At 34.3% G+C, this 17,103-nt stretch overlaps 1 protein-coding gene and 1 long non-coding RNA gene across 3 annotated transcripts in view; one reads left to right on the top strand and one right to left on the bottom strand.

The window, feature by feature from the left end:
* The window catches only part of LOC126812191 (transient receptor potential cation channel subfamily M member 2), a 47,928-nt gene that overhangs the window by 7,484 nt on the left and 23,341 nt on the right, over positions 1-17,103 (bottom strand). For both annotated transcript variants that reach the window (XM_050538437.2, XM_050538435.2), the window contains exons 20-25: positions 16,820-16,963; positions 16,050-16,301; positions 13,855-14,029; positions 12,528-12,687; positions 11,007-11,194; positions 5,246-5,378 (exon numbers count right to left, since the gene is read on the bottom strand). In XM_050538437.2, coding sequence (XP_050394394.2) covers positions 5,246-5,378; positions 11,007-11,194; positions 12,528-12,687; positions 13,855-14,029; positions 16,050-16,301; positions 16,820-16,963 — 1,052 coding nt within the window. The remainder of the gene's footprint in view (positions 1-5,245; positions 5,379-11,006; positions 11,195-12,527; positions 12,688-13,854; positions 14,030-16,049; positions 16,302-16,819; positions 16,964-17,103) is intronic.
* Positions 1,865-4,918, top strand: LOC130010773 (uncharacterized). The gene is made up of 2 exons (XR_008786044.1): positions 1,865-2,896; positions 3,823-4,918. It is a non-coding gene; the product is annotated as an uncharacterized LOC130010773 (long non-coding RNA).

The raw sequence follows: 17,103 nt of genomic DNA, 5'->3' as shown, positions 1-17,103 counted from the left end.
ACTATGTACAATGCATCCGTCGATTTTATCTGCGTCCATGTTTGGGCGAAATTGCAAACTTTTAATCTCGTTTTCTTGTCACAGATTAACTAGTATCTTTATGTACAATAATCGCTGTGAAAATAAATCGGAGAGATTTCGATTTGACAGTTTTTACGTATTTTTGAAACAGTTTTCAAAGTGTATTGGTTCTGTTATGCCAGATCATTTTCGACGTTACAAAGTAAGAGTTCGGTGCTAAGACCCTAGAGATAAATTTTAAATGTTTCTATTTTTAATTAGAACAGGTTTCGCTTTAGTTTTTAAATCTTCCTAGTGCAAAAACAGTAAATTTCACCTTTTGACCCCCAGGGTCACTAAGACTAAAGGTGAATTTACCAAGTTTACATTTTTATTGAAAGTCTAATTATTATTCAGCTTCTTTTCATAATACAAGAATGACTGCGCATTCACTTTCAGTGCATTCCGGCGTGGTTCTCCCTTGTCAGTGATGCAGGACGGAGGGCCTGACAAGGAAAGCTGTCTAGTCGTTCGGATGGGATGAAAAACCAAGGTCCCGTGTACACATTGGCGTGCACGTAAAAGATCCCTTGGCAGTTGGAATTCGATATAAGAGTAGGCCGTAGTGCCGCTGTCCGGGCAAAATTTCCCTCATAGCACACTGTATGGCGTATGCCCGTCTTCATTAGCCCAGGTTAGGAGCAGAACAGTAGGACGTTAAACCCCATTTCATTTCATTTCACTTTCAGTGCAAATGAACTCATTTGACCTTTGAACCCGAATATCTCGAAAACGTCCCAACGGCGGACTGATTACCACTCGGCATCGTATTCTACGCAAAATTTTACTCTAGAAAAGTTGGGTCTGGTTTTGTGCCCATTTGATGGACACCTCCCCGCGCTGAGCTTCCGGTCTATTAGCCTATGCAGAAAATTATCCTCCTCGAACTGAGTCACGGTAATGATATAAGGAATCTATATGCAGAGTTTCATCACTCTCACTTAATTAAAACCAAAGTTATCGTGCCCCAAAGCATCAACCAAACAGATTGCTTATCTCTGCTTACCGTAAGCAGACAATGTTTATCATCAAACTCCATCAAGGCACTCACCTAATGAACGCCTACACCAAGTTTGAACATTCTACCTCAATTAGAAGGAGAGTTATTGTGTTCCAAAGTCTTTATCCAATAAATTGCAGAAAATGCTCATTATCGAACTTAGTCAAGGTATTGATGTAATAAAACTATACTCTAATGTTATCGTGACCCAAAGCATCAACCATTCAAATTGCTTATCTCTGCTTACTCTAAGCAGAAAATGCTCATCTTCAAACTCCATCAAGGCATTGACCTAATAAACACCTACACCAAGTTTGAACGTTCTACCTCAATTAGAAGGAGAGTTATTGCGCCCCAAAAAGTGTCACAGACAGACAGGCGGGGGACAATAAGAATAAAATATTTCTGACGAATAATAAGTTATTGTGATGTAAGACAATAATGTTTTTATTGGAATTCGAGTCCATTAAACCCTGTAAAAGTTTTGTTTTGCAAAAACGTTACTAATAGTTACTTTCGGAACGATCTCCAACACTTTGGCATGCTATATGCTGTATGCCTTTGCATCAGAATTCATTCAAATAAACTGAAATGTGTATTCACAGTCAGATTATTTAGGCTTTGCAGTAAACAATAAATTGTAATAATATTGCTAGAATTTTTGCTCTTGAAATGAGATGCCTTTATATTTCATTAATTAATATCTTTGGCAAGTTAGTAATTTCAAACATATTCACATATATAGTGTGCACTAAATCAACTTAGTCTGTAATTGAGAGTTGACATATAAAAAATAGTTATTTATCGAAAACATATGTCACTCATTTACCACCAGAATTACTGTGAGTGGAATTATTCTAATTGCATCATTTGATTTAAAGTAACCAATCATTTTGTTAATTACACAAGTTCAGGGTCATGATCACGCGTTATTGTGCATGATATTCATTTACCTTTAAAAGAAACCGGGGAACCCTGTAAGTCAGACTTGCATTAGATTCCAGAGATCGAGGGTACATCTGAGTTCCCAGACAGCCGAGAGGCTGGATAGGGTGGAGAAGTGGTTTTAGCTATATAGTATTGTAATTTGTGCTATGCTTGTATACCTGTATTCAGTTATATGCTATATAAAATGTAGAAGCGAACTATGCATTATTATTCCTGGTAAGACAAACGTCTTAAGAAACTGGAAGAAGTAAATACACAACGTGAAGCAGAAGTAAAGACAGCTTGAGACAAATTCTAGACGATCACAAGGCTACAGAAATATGTAGTAAGAAAAGATGCATGGGTTCTACGTAGGATGTGGCGACTGGTTTGACAACGTCCGCTCTCCACATCAGACAAAAGACCTATGGTTGCCGTAACGCAGTTTCGACCTTTGGGGTAAGAAGTCACTTTAGAAGAAGAATACATATTTGAAGACGTTAAGAAGAAAACCTGTACAATCCAGCAACAGAAAAATTCTGGTGGAAAAAATCTGGTGGAGATATTCGAAAAATTGGGTAAATACATTTTGTTTGGTAAATTAAATGTGTTAAATTTGTTTAAAGACCAAATAATATTACTTTAAAGTTAAAATCTGATTAGAAACTAAGTAGTTAAAATTTAACTGTATAGAGAATAAATTAGAGTCATTCATAAGTTGAGATTGATAGGTTTATTAAACAATATAATATCATGAGTTAGGTATGTATATTGCCAGGTTAACATGACCTGTAGTAAATTTGAGTAATAAAATTTAAGTTAAAGTGAGGATCTCTAGGGCGTAGGATTTAAAAGAAAATTTGTTTTGATATACCTAAGGAATAATAAGGAAACGGAATAGGGAATAAAGTAAGGAACTAATGTTATCTCCGGATCGCAGTGGGAAGACGGCAGATCTAAGGATGACGTTTGTGAGTGATTAACTCTAGTTTCCTAGTTGGCCGTACTTTCTACTGTGATTCGTTAATTTGTGTTAGGAATGTGTAATTTGACATTAGGTCGAATTATTATAAACAGTAGGTTCTAACACTGTGTTAAATTTGACGTGTGCAAAAGTCACAATATATATAGGATATAGTTAACTGTACGTGTTATTAAAAGTTAGGTATGTTCTAATTGTTTTGTTTATAGAATATAGACTGGTGTTCCGAGGGAGTGAAGTGCACGTCACTTGCTTTGAACAGGATTCTAAATAATGTTTATATAATACTAATAATGGAATAGGTACTGTAGGATAAAATGGAATGTCATTCATATAGTGGCCATATTTGATTGACAGTTCTATCCTAGATAAATTAAAGTCTGGTATTGTCATAGGTGTGAGCTCAGCTTGTGTTAGTGTCAGTCTGATAGGAAGGTTTATAAAAAAAAAAAAACGAAATACAAAATTGTAAATGATTAGGTCAAAAAGGTCACATTACTGATGGTGAAATATAAAATAACAGTGTAGGAATTCTAAAACAGAAACGGAAATTATAAAACATAAACGTAATTCTAAAATTGTCCATTACTCAGTTCAGGTCAAGAGGTCAAACTTAGTTTGAAAATTTATAATTAAAGGGACACATCAAAGTTTATTAATACTTAAATAAAGTTTAATTTTAATTACAGTAAGATTTGCTAATACGTTTTCGAAATAATATATTAATAATAATGTTAGACTAATAGCAACATAAAGTTTTAAAAAAAAAGAAAATAGTAATAGTTAGTTCTTGGTCTGATGGCAATGACATGTTTGATTGACGGATAAAATTGTACAAACCAATCATATTAAGGAGAAAAAAAGAAAGTTTCAACTTGATACTATGGTAGCTGAAACAGACCAATACACATCCAAGAAGAAGAAATGGTTTACCAGTTTACCAAATTGACATTTCCTGAGACATAATTTAATGTGAAACCTGAACTTTATAAATATTACGTGATGTGTTATAGTGTTTTGCAATTAGGACACTTGAAGATTTTAAAAAAGACAATTTGTGTTTTCTATGTTTAGGCTTAGTGGATTTTCATAGGATTTTACAGTGATGAACTTTTTGGAGAACTTTTGCATGCAACTTTTGACTTTTGATTTTTGATTATTTGTGTTTTTATTTCATAGTTTTGTTATATAGTATAGTATCATTGATATTTGCCTGTTGCATGAATAATTATAGGGTTTAGCACATGGAAGTTTTTAAGAGTCTCCTACCTGTTCATTTAGCATTAATCTTGCAAGTGGGGGAGGTGATATATGTTGATTTTCTAGATTTCTGCTACATTTATGAATAGTTATATAATTCTACAGATGTTGGTATGGTTATTGTAAAGGATTCAAGGGATCTTTACCCAATACCGAGCAAAAAGTCTTAAAGGAAGGGACGAATGTAATAATATTGCTAGAATTTTTGCTCTTGAAATAAGATGCCTTTATATTTCATTAATTAATATCTTTGGCAAGTTAGTAATTTCAAACATATTCACATATATAGTGTGCACTAAATCAACTTAGTCTGTAATTGACAGTTGACACATAAAAAAGAGTTATTTATCGAAAACATATGTCACTCATTTACCACCAGAATTACTGTGAGTGGAATTATTCTAATTGCATCATTTGATTTAAAGTAACCAATCATTTTGTTAATTACACAAGTTCAGGGTCATGATCACGCGTTATTGTGCATGATATTCATTTACCTTTAAAAGAAACCGGGGAACCCTGTAAGTCAGACTTGCATTAGATTCCAGAGATCGAGGGTACATCTGAGTTCCTAGACAGCCGAGAGGCTGGATAGGGTGGAGAAGTGGTTTTAGCTATATAGTATTGTAATTTGTGCTATGCTTGTATACCTGTATTCAGTTATATGCTATATAAAATGTAGAAGCGAACTATGCATTATTATTCCTGGTAAGACAAACGTCTTAAGAAACTGGAAGAAGTAAATACACAACGTGAAGCAGAAGTAAAGACAGCTAGAGACAAATTCTAGACGATCACAAGGCTACAGAAATATGTAGTCAGACAAAAGACCTATGGTGCTACAAAATCTCCAAAGACAAGACCGAAGTTGTAAAAACAATCGACTATTCAAAATAAAACTGTGATAAACTCTGATTTTATCGAAGTATTGCAATATTGTAATATTGCAATATTTTTTGTCAAGTATTGCCATATATGGCATATATTGCAATACGTATTTTGGCCACAATACACACCTTTCAGCAGTGCTAGATACTTTATTATCTAATAATTCTCTTTCTCTCATCAGTGAATGTGATAAATAATTCTCCATGGCACCTCTCTCAAATAAACTCATACGTATATTTTCTTCCTTTTCTAACTGTTCCTCTGAAAAAGAAAAGTCATAGCACACACATTTATTCAAGTTAAATTTGTACGCTCTAAAGATGTAATTATGTCATTATAAACATGAAAACCGTATCAATTTTGGATCCTCTCCCCACTTTTTATAACAGATGTCCTATCACAGATGTAACAAGAGGTTGCCATGCCAGATACACCCACATTTTGCAAGAGATGAACAGAGAACAAGCTAAACAAGATGACTAGTCATCACTGTCTCGCACCTTTGCACTTGTTTGGAAAGCATAAGGAAAAACAACTTCTTGGAATATGAATGGGACTAGTCAGAAGATTCATACTCTGATCATAGTACCGTAGCTCGGCAAAGCATGGTCGCTACTCCCTGTTAGGTTTGCACGACAACCATTGCCTACCTCAATCAGCTGCTGTATGTTAAACATTTAGCTTTTTCATCAGAAAATAAAATACTATAATAATTTGACATTTGTACAACGTTTCAAAAAGATTTCTTGAACGGATAATGAAATGTGCTCCGGGAATGAAATTGGGACGGAGGATGGTCATCAGAAAATAAAATACTAGGGTGATGAATGTAAAAGTTTTATAAAGGTATCTTGAACGGTTTCTTAAATATGCTCTAATTCAAATGTGTAGTAAAAATTCAAAAATCATTCAACAGAGAATTTTGTTTCCATGGAAACACAAAATTTATTAAATCCGACAAATTTCTAATTAGCAAAAGGCACAATTACTGTAATAGGATGATGTGTGTACAATGTTTCAAAAACATATTTTTAATGGTTTATAAAATTTGCTCCAAGAAACAAAATTGTACGTAAAAATTAAGTCAAATTGTGGAAACACAAAAATGATTAAATCTGAGAAATTACAAATTAGCCAAAGGCACAGCTTATTTAATAGGTTGACGTTTGTACAAAGTTTCATGAAGATATCTTGAATGGTTTATGAGATATGCCCCGAAACAAAATTGAACACCAAAAACTATGTCAAAATTATTAAATCCCAGAAATTCCATTTTGTCTGGCAGTTTTGGTCCGATTTTCATTAAATTGGAAGTTAATCAACCAACAATATGGTGTAACAGTGACATATTCGAACCCTAGATGGTCAATAACTTTGATATATACCAGATTTACACTATATAGGCACGGGGCTGCCAATTTGTCCGTTGTTCGAAATCAACCATCATTAGGGTGTAAAGGTGATATATTCACACGGTTTTTTAAATTGGATAATAATTGTGACCTCTAGAGGGACCACAAGCTAAAAACACGATTTTTTGTACAGTAAAAGGGCTATAATTCAGGAAGTTACGATCCGATATGCACAAATATTGAAAGGAACCATTATCTTTGGGTTATAAACATGTATTTCAAGTTTATCAAAATCAAATCAAAATTGTAAGCTCTCTCCACAACCTTGATGTACCATATTTTTACACTGTTTGCATACGAGGGATGCCCATTTTGTCCGGCAGTTTTGGTCAGATTTTCACGAATTCAAACTCAACCATCATTAAGGTGTAACGGTGATATATTCAAACGTTTTTTTAAATCGGAATAAAATTGTGACCTCCAAAGGCTAAAAAACGTGTTTTTTCGTACAATTCAGGAAGTTACGCGAATATCAAAAGGAACCAAGATCTTTGGATTATAAACTTACATTTCAAATTTCAACAAAATCAGATAAAGATAGGTTGCCAGGCAACGAAACATACGCCCACAGCAGCTAAATCGTCCGAGCGGTCGACAAGGGTTGTCGCATATTTACAAGACAGTTCCATACAATTCAGATTATAATTTTTGTCGTTTGAGGTTTCACAAGGATTAGGTTTCACAAGGTTTTACAAACTGAAACAAGGGTCTCAACTTTGGAAGTAGTTTACAGAAATTGTTGAAATTTGACAGGCTTTTTCGTTTTACTAATTTAAATAATGCACATAAATTTCATACAGATCGGATTTTCACTTTTGTCATTCAAACATTTACAGGGTTCACAAAGTAAAACAAGGGCCATAACTCTAGAAATAATTGACGGAAATTGCTGAAATTCAATAGACCTCTGTTTCACAAATTTTTATGATGCATATAAATTTGCATACATATTGGATGATAACTTTCATCAATCGAGCATTAACAAGGTTGAACAAAGTGAAACAAGGGCCATAACTCTAGAAGTAATTATTGTAAATTGTTAAAATTCAATAGGCGTCATGGTTTCACTATTTTAAATAGTGCATATAAATTAAAGAAAGATCGAATGATAACTTTTGACGTTAGAGCGTTCACAAGGTTCAATAAAGTGAAACAAGGGCCATAACTCTAGACATAATAAACGAAAATTGCTGAAATTCAATAGGCTTCTTCGTTTCACTAATTTAAATAATGCATATAAATTTCACAAAGATCGGATGATAACTTTTGGCGTTCACAACGTCCAACAAAGTGACATAAGGGCTATAACTCTAGACGTAATAAACAGAAATTATTGAAATTAAATAGGCTTCTTCATCTCACCAATGTGAACAACATATATCAATTTTAAAACAATCGGATCATAACTTTTGGCGTTACAGCGGTCACAAGAAGTTGTGGACGACGGACGGACCAATTCAATGTGGGCCTATAAAAATTGTGACCTCTATAGGGCCCACAAGCTAAAAAACATGATTTTCGTACAATCAGGGGCCATAATCAATGAAGTTACAGTCCGATACATGCCAATATCGAAAGGAACAAAGGTGTTTAGGAGATAAACCTATATTTCAAGTTTTGTTTTTTAGCTTGTGACCTTCTATAGGGCCCACAAGCTAAAAAACATGATTTTCGTACAATCGGGGGCCATAATCCATGAAGTTACGGTCCATACATGCCAATATCAAAAGGAACAGAGGTCTTTAGGAGATAAACCTATATTTCAAGTTTTGTTGAAATTGGATAAAAATTGTGACCTGAAGATTGTCTACAAACAATTGTGCAGAGGGACGAACAGGGTTGACAACAATATACGTCCCATGAAAATGAAGGCGTATAAAAATAAAATCCCAGAAAATCCTAAATAGCGAAAGGAACAACTAATATAATAGGTTAATGTTTGCACAAAGTTTCATGAAGATATCTTAAAAAGTTTATTAGATATGCTCCAGAAACAAAATTATACACCAAAAACTAAGTGAAATTTGATTCCATAGAAACACAAAAAATATAAATCCCAGAAATTCCAAAATAGCAAATGGCAAGACTACTGTAATGGGTGATATGTTTCCAATTTTCAAAAAGATATTTGTAACGGTTTATGAGATATGCTCCGGAATCAAAATTATATACCAAAAACCAAGTCAAATTTGTTTCCATGGAAACACAAAAAATATAAATCCCAAAGACTCCTAAATAGCAAAAGGCAAGACTACTGTAATAGGTTGATAAGTGTACAAAGTTTCAGAAAGATATCTTAAGCAGTTTATGAGATATGTCGTGAAAAAAAATCGGGACGGATCAACGCCATTTCAATATTCCTCCCTAACTTAGTTTGACGCCGGATAAAAAGCGGGTTTTCGTACAATCAGGGGCCATAATCCAGGATTATACATTCTGATATGTGTTAATATCAAAAGGAACCAACGATCTGTGGGATATAAACATATATTTTAAGTCTCATCAAAATCTAACTCAGATTTCACCTCTCGAGGATCCACAACCTTGGTATGACATGCTTATTATACTATTTGCGTAAAGGGGATAGTTAATTTTCTCATATAGTCTCAGTACAATTTTCAGAAAATTAGAACTGAACTGTCTTTATAGAGTAACGGTGATATATATAAATGATTTTTAAAATCAAATAAAATGATTGTCCATAAGCTAAAAACAGTATTTTTTGTACAATCAGGGGTGCCAATATGGAAAGAAACCAAGATCTTTCGGTTGTTAAACACTTTGACCTGAAAATGCGGGCGTATAAAAAGAGTTTAACATCCACTCAACATTAACAATGTCATTTTGGTACTAAAATACAGATTATTTTTGCTTCAATACACCACTAACACCAGGGTGTTAAACATACATTATGCAAGACCTATATCTGATTATTGCAAGTCTTTATTTAGGCTTCAGATGTCATAGAAATTATAAATTAGATCTTTATTTACACAACAAGCACAAAATCAACTCTTTAGACCCACGGATGGCTTGGATTCGGCTTGGATTTAAACAGGAATTTATTGATTGATTAAATTTTTAAATGGCGTCATAAGCGGAGATTAACCATTACATTGATGTCATACTCCCGGAAATTTTAGATCGAGGCTAAATGATAGAGTGTACAATGCGAGGCCGCTATTGAGCGAGGCCACGTGTCAGTCAATTTGATATTATGTTTAGTTGTGATTAAAATGAGAGTTTGGATGTCGGTATTATACGCTCTTTTGTCACTTGAGTTTATAGAACTTGCGTTTCCTATTTGTCTGCTTCGGGAGTTACGTAGGCCTACCAGTTACAGTACAAGAGTACACGCAGGCTAACAAGAAGTTGGCTATAATTATGCCTCAGTGATTTGGTCCATTCCTTTCAAACTTTCGCTTCTTGTCTATATATCAAAAGTCTTATTTTTAATTTGTAGTAAAAATAAATGTGATACGAATTGAATTGCAAACTGATCTCAAACCGAATAGGCTAACGGTACCACAGCCATTGAAAATGTTACTTGATAATCAAGATTATGTAGGTGGAGTTAACGCCTTTCAATCAAACGATCGGCCATTCTCGGAGACGGTAAAGAGAGAGTTGACGCCTATTTTGAGTCAAAAATTACAATGGTGATAAGGTGATAACTTTGTTCAGAATAAAGTAATTTGACTGAAATTTTCGATATATTCTTCTTTCATCATCTTTTTTTGAACTGTTATAGCAAGAATGGCCAACTCTCTATTAAAATCTCCAATAATCTATCTTTAAATAGAAGTGGGAGGAAACTAGAGTACCTTGAGAATCTTAGAAGGCTAGAACCCTTGGCATCTACAAATCTTATGTTCTACAGCACACATATTTGACCCACCAGGTAACAACATCTAGAGGTGTAATAAATGTAAATGTATGTTACATTCATTATGTTTATATTGTTATACAAAATATTGTATGTTTGTGTGTTCCTTATATCTATTGAGAGAGAGTCCCGGTGACTTAGTAAGACGTTGGCTCACTGACCTTGCGGTCCCATGTTCAATCCTGGTGATAGTCGAGAAAGTTCATCAGGATTTTCTGACAGTGGTGAGGGATGTCAGGCCTGGCAAGGGACAACGTACAGTCTTTCGGATTGGGCAAAGAACTGGATCTGTGTACACATTGGGGTACACATAAAAGAACCCTTGACAGATGGCATTCAAAATAAGAGTAGGCAATAGGACCGCTTTCCGGGCAAAATTCCCCTCAAAAGCACACTGTATGGCATATGCCTGTCTTCATTAGCTCAGTCAGTGCAGAACAGTAGGACGTTAAACCCTATTTCATTTGATTTGTATCTATTATACAAAATGTTCGGGCACTTTTTACAGTCCATACATACATAACAACACATCTAAAAATAGATTCTTTACCTTACAAATAAGTAAGATTTAATGCAGACTATTCTACTTACTGAAATCGTTTTTAGTCTGGAAACTTCCACATGTCGAATTAACTAGATACATCAACAAACGATATAGATGATTTAATATTATGAGTGGTGGTACTAAGGCTGGACGATCAAACAGTTCATAGATTAGCGACAGACGATAGAATCTCCACACTTTCATAGAATTATCTTGAATGGTTTGAAATGTATAACTGAAATAATAAATACCAAACTCGCATTAAATGACAGTCTAATATCTCAGGAAGCTTTGTTGATCAAAGATGCTTTAAATTTCATTAAAGTTCCATAAAAAAATGATTCTGCTAAAAACAACATATCACAAGATCTACAGTCATTCCATGTTATCTGGACCAATGGTGGGAACATGACCCCCTCCAAAAAATATATGTTATAGTATAAAGCCTTAAACTAACAAACCTGAAATTTTAACACTCTAGGTCAAAAACTCACTGAGATAGGGCCATTTGAAATTAAGGTGCTGAAATGGATCATAAATTCAGTAATTTTGTCTAAGACAAAAATTGAGCGTGGCTCTCTGCCCCTGGGGGAACAGCCTCAGGATATAAGGAATAAGTATGCAAAGTCTCAAGACGATGCGTTAAGAATTGCGGCCTGTAGTTTCGAGAAGTCTAGTGGCAGTGAAACTACATAAGGCCTACTGTACTTCAACTTTCTAAGCAGACAAAACAAGTTTTCATCTGTTTTTAAGAGCAAAATTAAATTGAAACGATACTCCCTGGATCCTAAAAGAATCTTTATTCTTATTCTATGTTAAGAGTTGATCTAAAATGACAAATATGAGGGATCTAAGCCTTTCAGAAATAATTAATCTGATAGTCAAAACACAATATTCCTATTCGAAAAGTGTATTAACCATTTTGTTCTCATTTTGGAGGTAAAAAGAAAATTAGAAAAATAAAATGTACATCCAAAATGATTAAATATTTGTAATTATTAATCTACACCAAAAGTTGTCTTAGATTATAAAGATAGAGAGATCTACTTCTATTAGAAATGTGAGTTTAAAGCACCCGAAAACCTGAAAAAAAATTACTAAATTTATGATCCGTTTCAGTACCCTAATTTCATATGGCCATATCTCAGCGAGTTTTCGACATAGAGAGGTACAATTTTGGATTTGTTAGCTTAAGGCCATTTACTATAACATATATTTTTTTATAATTTATTTGGAGGGGTCATGTTCCTCTAATTATTAACATTTTACTTCTGGGTCTGTCTCAAATCACCCTAAAATTAAAAAGTAAACAGTACCTCCTTCGATTTTCCTGAAATTTGGTTTATATTCTTATTTTGGCTGAAAAAATCTGATATTCCATATTTTGGCTTGGTCAGACTTACTGCCAATACTCAAATGACCATAGCTCAATAACCGATCGGTCAAACTTGCTGAAACGGGTATGGGTAGAGTTTTAAAGAGTGATGACTTAAATCAACCTAAACCCTTTAACTTTATCAAAGTTTCTCTGGTTCGTTATTCAACATAGCATTAAATAATTGACGTACCTGAACATGGCAATGAGTAGATTTACCAGTAATATATTTGTTAATATCATATAAACAGCTAGTAATATTGGTACTATAGCATTCTTTTCTGGACAACGCAGTGATAAATCATTCCTCCAAATAGTTTCATTTCTGGTACAACTTTCTGGATCATCATCACCTGTGAATAACAATATGGTTTCTATATTCATATAAATTACATTTATCTATAATTCTGCATACATGATAATGTAGAAAGAAGACTACAGATACCTTTATTTATTACAATAGCTTCAACACATATTCTGGACATGATGATTTAATACGTTAAACATCGTCTTGAGACAAAGTTTAAACATGTCTTCCCAAGTACAAACGGTGTGATTTGGTAATATATATGTACTAAAAACATGTTCAAACTAATTTATCTCTATCATAACATTTTAATCACAATGCTTGTTCAAACAATACCCATTGATACATTTTGCATGTGATAAGTAACAACTTCTCATATAGTGTAGTAACATTTCTATGGTCTATGGTAAATTCTTAATCTATATAACATTCTCTTACAAACCCCACAATTTCAAGAATATAGACTGATTAAAAGGAATAAAATCAGATCACAAAAATCGAGTTATATAATAGTAGTTTCATAATTTTTGGAGGGGGTCACTTTACAAGCACTGGTCCACTTGACATGGAATGACCCAGCATGTCGTTTAAGGATACCCATACATTTTAATTCTGTATCTGCCCCATGAGTGTTTTTCAGGGAATCCTATTTCTCTATTAAGATTGGGTTGTTGTTGTTAGTGTTTAACATCCCCTACCACCGAGGGTGATATTGTTGACAAGTTGTTGTATTTGTATTTTTATTTTGAACTATGTGCACGGATCTTTCTTGTGGGTGGAAACCGGAACTCGGAGTAAACCCACGACGTTAAGAAGGCGCCGCTATCTCCAAGTCACATACGCTCACACTGCTACACTAACAGTAACACTTTATCATGCACAAAAACACTTTTAACATAAATAATGATCAATTACATTCCTTTTAAAGATTCTATTGCTGTTCTACAACAAATTTGAGAATTCCCTGTAATCAACTACATGTACATGTATTTTGAAAAAATAACTAATTTTAGATGAAGTGATATTTTACTTATATATAAAATAATTTTGGGTACAAATAATTTGACAACCTTAGGGATCTTAATTAATTAAATTTGTTATTATTAAGTCTTATGTACAGTCAAGTAAATCATCAGTTTAAGTATAACTAAACTTAAGTGAATACGATTCATTTAAAAAGTACAAAATATGTGAGCACTTATTATCTACTTACCCTCAATTCTCTCCAAAAACAGCTCTCCATACATCTGCCAGTATGGCATATACATTATGTTTTTTAGAATGACCCAGCTCGGTTGAGAATTTGGATACAGATTGGCTGAATAAGCTATACCAAAGCTCATTATAAACACCAATAGTATCAAGAAAAAGAAAAATAGATCAGTTAACTGAAAAAAACAAAAAATAAACTCCAATTAACTTCCACAACAATTCTTTCAACATTGAAATAATCACAATATATTCATAATAACACAACTTTATGGAGTTACTACTCGTTATTGTTAGTTTATTACATGCAACATTTCAATACTCTTACAGGTATGTTTATCAAGCAATGATAACAATTAGTAAATCAATAAAGTTGTGTTAATATGAATACCATACCTCTACTTCTAAATGTCATTTAAGGATATAATGCCAGTATATATACTATTCAAAAAAAGTAGGGGATATTTGATTTTTAAGTGTTATTAAAGTCACCTAATGAAACTGACGAAGAAACAAATGACAAAATGAAATGAAGTTCACATTCATCGATTTATTCCAAATGATCGTTAGACTAAGTAAGGCACAGACTGACCATTCTAAGGGTAAAATGATACCCGGGGTCAAACAGCAAAGTTACCACAGCATCACAACCAAGTCAGTAACGGGTAAATCCTCCTCTGTTTGCCAAACAAGCATTGATCCGACGTGGCATACTCCTAATGAGACGTCTAAGGTCATTTTGGTCCAGATTGTCCCATTCCTGTTGCAACGCAGCAGCAAGTTCTTGGACATTGGCAGGACGTTGTTGACGTTGACGTAACCTCTGTCCAAGCATGTCCCAGACATGCTCGATGGGGGAGAGGTCGGGACTCAGTGCTGGCCAAGGTAATGTGGTGATGTTCTGTTGTTGGAGGTAACCTGTAACGATCCTGGCCCTGTGACATCTTGTGTTGTCATCCTGGAAGATGAAACGGCGGCCATGACGTCGTGCGAACGGCACAACATGGACTGCCAAGATGTTGTCCCGGTAGTACTGGCCTGTAACACGCCCTGCAACAACATGTAAAGCCGTTCTTCCAGCAACAGTGATGCCTCCCCACACCATAACAGAACCACCCCCAAATCGATAATGTCTGATGACGTTAACATTTTGGAAGCACTCGTTTCGACGACGCCACACCCTCCTACGTCTGTCCAAAAAATCAACAGGGAACCTTGACTCATCTGAAAACATCACATTGCTCCAGCGTCGATTATCCCAGTGTTGACGATCCCTACACCAACGACGTCTTGCCTGAATGTGATGATCTCTCAAACAAGGGATCACGCGAGGACGTCGGGCGCGAAGGTGACCCCTATGCAGTCGATTCCGAATCGTCTGGCCACTCACTCTCACACCAGTGTCTGTTTGAAGACGAGCGCTGATCTGATTTGCTGTGATGACACGATTTCTCAAGGCCAAGGTACGGATAAATCGATCCTGGGCTTGAGTTGTCGCCCTTGGTCGACCTGAGCGTGGACTGTCCTGTACAGATTGTGTATCACGGTATCTGGACCATAGCCTGCTTATGACAGACTGAGAAACATTCATCGTCCGCGCCACAACCGCCTGTGTTGTGCCGATCTGTAGCATGCCAAGGGCACGTAACCTTTCATTTTGGGTAAGCCGACGCATATCAAAATTTGTTTTCTGGTCACTAAAACAATTAAACTGATGTTTCCACCCTGGAATTCAATGCCACAATGACTGTAACATTCAAAGTCAGAGTCGTGCAAATCTTGGGTTGGACCCCCATGATGATCCCAAGCATCACCTGCATTCCATGCGGTAGTAGTGACTTTTTTCGTAGTCATTTGCATATTTTAGTATTATGCCCCCAAAATCAAATATCCCCTACTTTTTTTGAATAGTATATCATTGTAATTCTGCTTTAAAAGTCACATCTTATACCCAATTTCTCATCATAAAATCATTATTTTCAAGGTTCTCATTCTGTGGAATTCATTTTTTGTGTTTGGGACAATTGATAGTGTAATAGCATTAATCTCACTTATTATCTAGTTGAAAGTACTAATGCCTCTGTAGAATTTAGAGTACATGATCATGTGCATCTTTATATATGTTGATATAATGTCAGATATTGTCATTAGCTATGATTTAATCCTGAAAATAACAAAATTAATCATTTATATACTTACCATTTTTTCTATCATGATAACCTTTGGCCCCATATTTTTGGCAACAAAGAATGACTGCATGAGTCGCAGATAGAACATAGCCAATGTTATACTGTAACCCATTCTAGCCCAAATAAATTCAGAAGTAAATATTGTGTAGCGTAATATCACTGATATCAAAAACATCACATACATTGCTAAATCAAAACGATTCCAGATGCTACTTATCCAGTTGCGTAATTTATACGTCGGGGGCTGGTCCAGTACAAATATCTGTTAATCAAAATAAAAAAACTCAAATAGATATGGCAATATCAGGCAAAATGACAATGACTTTCCAAACAGTAAATATAAAGATGTTACAAGGGTGTAAAAGGTTTAATAGTAGATTACTATTAACTACAATATGACCAAAACAATAAACACCAATGAAGAACATATTCCTGAACAATACTAGTTTTCACATGAACAATCAGAATAATAATTCTGTAAAATTTACAATTTGATTATTCTGTAACACACATCTTTTTTAACTGACACACAAGTTAAAACAATCATTTTATTTACATGGGAGATACCCTCTGTCATCCGCTATATATTGTTAATTATCATGATTATTCTTTTTGTTTAAAGTAAATTTTATGGATCAATTTCCTTAATTAAGATCAAGTAGTATTTTGTATTGTGAATTAAAAAGTTCCAAATAAATGTCTACCAGCATTAGTATATATGCCAGTAATTATTAGAATATTTATTGTATCTATTATATTATATCTGTGTAATATACTGACCTGTCTAATTTCCTCAATAACCATTGTAGATAACCAACCCCAGGTTATATATTCATACACAGATGGAGAATTAACAACATCAGCAGGTCGTAGATCAGTTAATACAAAAAATGTAAATATTCCCAGAAAGCATAAATATGCGATCTAAAAAGATTTAAAAAAGAAGAATAACTTAATGATTTCAACAGCTAAAACAACATTAAAGCTTTCTTATCTCTACAAAAAAACTTGTTAGCGAGTATATATATATATAAAAAAACTCTACCGAGTAAAAGAGTGTGGAC

This window comes from Patella vulgata, chromosome 2 (assembly GCF_932274485.2).
Source record: "Patella vulgata chromosome 2, xgPatVulg1.2, whole genome shotgun sequence".
Taxonomy (NCBI): domain Eukaryota; kingdom Metazoa; phylum Mollusca; class Gastropoda; family Patellidae; genus Patella; species Patella vulgata.
This window is presented reverse-complemented; position numbering and strand designations above follow the sequence as displayed.